The sequence below is a fragment of the Nilaparvata lugens genome, chromosome 1, assembly GCF_014356525.2.
Source record: "Nilaparvata lugens isolate BPH chromosome 1, ASM1435652v1, whole genome shotgun sequence".
NCBI lineage: Eukaryota > Metazoa > Arthropoda > Insecta > Hemiptera > Delphacidae > Nilaparvata > Nilaparvata lugens.
The window spans coordinates 76,383,913-76,388,934 of record NC_052504.1 but is presented as its reverse complement, the minus strand read 5'-3'; the positions used below and the strand labels follow the sequence as shown (position 1 = coordinate 76,388,934).

The following is a 5,022-nucleotide window of genomic DNA, read 5'->3' as shown; positions in this document are numbered from 1 at the left end:
GTTCCATGTTACAGGAATGCAAGGAGGAAGAAAGTACATGAACTGACCGAAAGAGAGCATAGAAGAGAGAAAAAGAAGTGGAGACAGAGGCAAAATGCAAGTAGAAAAAAGAAAAAAATTGATAATGCAAACCGAGAACTAACGCCTCCTTCTACACCAGAGCCATCGCCATCAAATTCAAATGGTAATAAAGTGAGAGGACGCAAAGTTATACTACGTCACAGATCAAAGTGTGTCAGGGAAAATAAAAGACTCCAAGCACATGTGAAAATATTGGAAGAAAAAATCAGAAATGAACAGAGAAAGGCTGAAAAATACAAAAAAAAGATGTTTATGTTTTTGTATTGAAACCAACTGAAGTGACTAGAAATACTTGCTTATGTAAACAACATACAAACATAGAACTAAAAGCAGCAAAGCTACGACAGATGAATTTAATTGATGTAAAAGACCCACATAAACTGTACCCACTTACAGTATGTGACAAAAGCAACTGTCAATGCATGTATAACATGTGTCAGATATGCAAGACATTGACTGTTCCTTTGAAAGACTTTGAGGGGAACAATGAAGTGAAGTGGGAGAAATGGTAAATGCAAAAGAAATAAGACAAAAAAAGAAAAACGGTGAAGTTGTTTCTGTCCCCGTGCAGATCACATCCAAAGTGACAGTTGATGGTACACTTAGTCAATTAACAAAAGAGTTCCATGAAGAAATACTCTCTTGAAGAAACATGCCTTCAATATTAAAATACAAAATAAGGGCTATGATGACGTGAAAACTAACTTAAAGAGGAACGAGGCCATTCTACACGCCGACTTTTCTGAGAACTATTCATGCAAACTTGCTTCAGAAGTGCAGAGTTTCCATTTTGGTGGAAGTAGGAATCAGGTGACTCTCCATACCGGCATTATGTATACGTCAACTGAAAAACCACTTCCATTTGCTACAGTATCTCCTAATAAAGAGCATGGACCCGCCGCTATTTGGGCGCACTTGAAGCCAGTTCTGGAATACTTGAAAATTGAACACCCAGATGTGAGTACAGTACACTTTTTTTCTGACGGACCTTCCAGCCAGTATAAGCAAAAACAGAACTTCTATTGTTTACAACACAAGTATATGAATTAGGATTTCAAAATGCAACTTGGTCTTTTTTGAATCTTCCCATGGTAAAGGGGCACCAGATGGTGTTGGCGGTGCTCTAAAACGAATGGCGAACCATTATGTTGCTCATGGCTGTGACATTACTGATGCAACAGTGTTCTTCAACTTAATGAAAGAAAAAAGCAAGATAAAGCTTTTCTATGTAACAGATAATGACATTGAACAGTCTTTTGAAAACTTACCCAGTATACCCCTAAAAGCGATTGCTGGTACAAGGGGTATTCACCAAGTCATTACATATAAGAAGAATGAAATGATTTTCAGGCCGCTATCTTGTTTTTGTGATGCAAATAAATGGGAAGAAGGACTTACTTGCAAGTGCTATTTTCCAGCTGAGTCAGTATCATTACTGAGAAACAGAAAAAATGCAAGCAGCGGAAAAAGAGCCGTACGAAGCAATCTACTCTTCATCAGAGTCTGATTCGGAAGCAGAAATCAGCCTGGTTGAATCGGATGATGACATATTGACAATGGAGGATTTTGCCAACCACATGCAAGAGAGTCTGTGGATCAAGAAGTACTACTAGAGGCTCCAACAGAAGCGAATATTTCCGAGGGAACATTCATTATTGTGGAGCTATTAGGTAAGTAACTCTTGCTTCTCTTAAATAAAATAAGATAAGATAAAATAATAATAGAAATTACAATGATTCTACAATATGTGTGGTTGCAAATATATTAAAAGGAACTAGTGGACCACCCATGCGCAGCTACAGGATTCGAATCTGAATACCTTCCCAAAGTTTCATGACGATCGGATGAACGGTATGGTAATGCATAAAGGACATACATCTGTTGTCTTTTGTAGATATAGATATAATAATATTTTTTCCTTTGTATGGAAAAGAAGTCTATGGCATGTCATTTATGCAAAATATAGGCTTTTTACTACAATGACTTCACCATTGTTTTTAAAATTTAAAACAGATTTTATCAATAACCATTACTTTTTCTAATAATTTTTGTTTTTTTACAGGTGGTTTGAGGAAAAAACAAAACTTAAATTTGCTGGTCTAGTTACTAGAAAATGCAACCGAGAAGACGATGGTGACTACATTGTGACATTTTTGGTGAAACAGGGAACTGATGATTGTTATTTACTGAATGAAAAAGATGTTTCTGCAATTGATTTCGCTCAAGTCAATGCTGTTCTTCCACAGCCTGAAATAGTTATGAGAGGTTCAGAACGCTTTGCATATAAATTCCCCTGCTGCCTGGAAAACTATTTCTAATTAGTCGTTTTTCACAAGCAAAAAATAATACAACATTTAACATTAGTTATTGACATTTAGTTTACACTCTGAAACTTTGTAATAATTTAATTTGGTCAAAATTACATAACGTTTTTAAAATTAATAATTTGTGTTATTTTTTCTGAACTTTTAAAACTTACAAGTTCTAGACAAGAACGCACATGTCATGAGTGTTACTATCTGTCACGAGTGTTACTAATTGTCATGAGTGTTACTTTAGTCAAAATATAAAAAAAACTAATAATATAAATACTTTATGAAATAACCCGATGTGTACAATTAAATCATAATGGTTCTTTAACTGAAACATAATAGTTAAGACAAACAAATGTTTGTAATCTTTGGAAAAATATAAAGTTTATCTAAATTTTTTTAATGTTTGTAACACTCGTGACATAAAATTGAAATTTTTCATTACAATAAATATTTGTTTTCTTCTAATAAGTGATAAACTGGTTGAAGAGAGTCACTTAATTATATTAAATGAGTAATTTTATTTTACATCAATAAATTAATAACCTAAAAAATTTGTTATTGCTGGTAACACTCGTGACGCTTAGTCCTGTAGTGATAAATAAAAATTGATATAAATTATATATCATTCAATAAACACAAAGAATTCCAGCTGCACGTTATTCAAAAAAGGGTGCAGAATACAGGTGAGCAAATGATTAAAACTGTTTAACAAACTTAATTTGACATCCTTCATAAATTGAATTTGGCATCTAATATGAAAATGACCCAAAACTTCCACCTTCAATAACGGAGAAATATAATTACTCATCACCACACTGCCCAGGAGGGAAGGAGAGAGAGATTGCAGTTCTCTGCAATGGTGAATGACAAAGAATCCACCATTGAGAGTCGAGGATGCACTGTTGTTGGGAGAAACAGATGATTGAACGACTTGTCTTCTTCCCATGGGCGATGTCAGTCACGTTTCCCCCGAGAACTTCATCAACGATCCAGAAATATCAAAAAAAGTGTTTTAAAATTTATTCCGAATATCCTCCTTGTATCTTTCCATCTTCAATTTATAACCAATTATTATTGTAAAAGCAATCCTAATTTTGATTGTACTTTACTACTATTAGGCTACTCACTAGCACATCTTCTCCCCATAATAATTAGTACCGTAGCTTATAGAGGAGGTTAGAATCAAAGTGCACATGTTCCAAAAAAATCGAAATTTAGAAGGCACTGTGATTTTTTTCGTCTTTTTGCCGTGCAAACTGTAGTACTAATGGTTTGTTCCAGAAAAATCATGTTCCAATAGTAATTAGGGGTTAAAAAGTAAGGTTGGCAGCACAACTCACATGTTCCATGGAGCATGTGAGTTATGACAGACTATAAAATTGGTCAAGTCATGTGACTTCTTTCAACCAATAGAAATGGCTACCAGTGATGTGGAAGACCCATCTGTTGACATGCCAGCTACCATTGACATAGAAGAGCCACCTACTAACATGCCAGCTACCATTGACATAGAAGAGCCAACTACTGACATGCCTTCCTCCAGTACTGTGAAGTCTAGAAAACGAGTAAGATTGGGAAAAACGTGGCTTTTTTCTAATTATGCTAGAAATGATTTTGCTTGATGATTAACATAATATCATCTCTTATTTTTGTTTCCAGACTCTTCTGATTAAAATATTGAGGATAGACCATCTTTGGCAAGCTTGAGAGAGTTCCGTAGCAGAGAGCAGGATAGCATCAGTGTTGATGATTCTGACACGATGCAAACTTACAAATGTGGCAAGTGCAAATTTGTGGGTCAAACAAGGAAACAGCTGCGTAGAAATGATATTAAAAATAAAATAAATAGTGGGAAAGAATATTGTAATTGGAGAGGAAATACAGTGCAGGAGAGAAAAATTAAGCCACCTTGTAATAATTGCAAGTTCAAATGCACTGCAAAATGCTCTGAAAATTATAGAATTAACATACCTGATGATTTTTGGAAACTGGGAGATATCAATCGCCAGAGAGACTTCATAATCAACAATGTCTTAGAGAAACCAGTTCAGCGCTCAAGAGTAGTAAGAGATGAAGCAGATGATGAGTATTCTGCTGAAAATGTTGAAAATGAACCAGAAAATATTAAGAAGAAGTCACATAGGGCAATGTCATATTTTTATCATTTTTCATTGAAGGAGAAAGAGAGAGAATGTGCAAACAATTTTTCTTGAACACTCTAAGTATTTTACACCAAATGGTGCAAACTGCATTCAATAAAAAAAATCCTAACACAAACACAGTTGTTGAGGATAGAAGAGGAAAAGCTGTTTGTAATTCACTGTTGCCAACCAGAGCCAAACAGTCAGTACTCGACCATATCAAACTGTTTCCTACAATTGAGAGCCATTATTGCCGGAAAGAAACAACAAGGCAATATTTAGACTCAAATCTAAATATCTCCAAAATGTATGGACTCTATAAGACGTACTGTACAGATAACAATATCAATAATGTAGCCAAACTTTCAATGTACAGAAACATATTTAATACCGAATTCAATCTTGGTTTTTTTACTCCAAAAAAAGATTTGTGTGACCTTTGCGAAAAATTCAAAAACTGTAATCAAGAAGAGAAGAATGATTTA

General features: G+C 34.6%; 1 protein-coding gene across 1 annotated transcript; it reads left to right on the top strand.

The window, feature by feature from the left end:
* Positions 1-912: 912 nt before the first annotated feature.
* On the top strand, positions 913-2,727 carry LOC120354068. The gene is made up of 3 exons (XM_039440277.1): positions 913-1,038; positions 1,666-1,751; positions 2,144-2,727. The coding sequence occupies exons 1-3, from the start codon at positions 913-915 to the stop codon at positions 2,397-2,399; spliced, it is 468 nt and encodes a 155-aa protein (XP_039296211.1). The 3' UTR covers positions 2,400-2,727.
* The last annotated feature ends 2,295 nt before the right edge of the window (positions 2,728-5,022 follow it).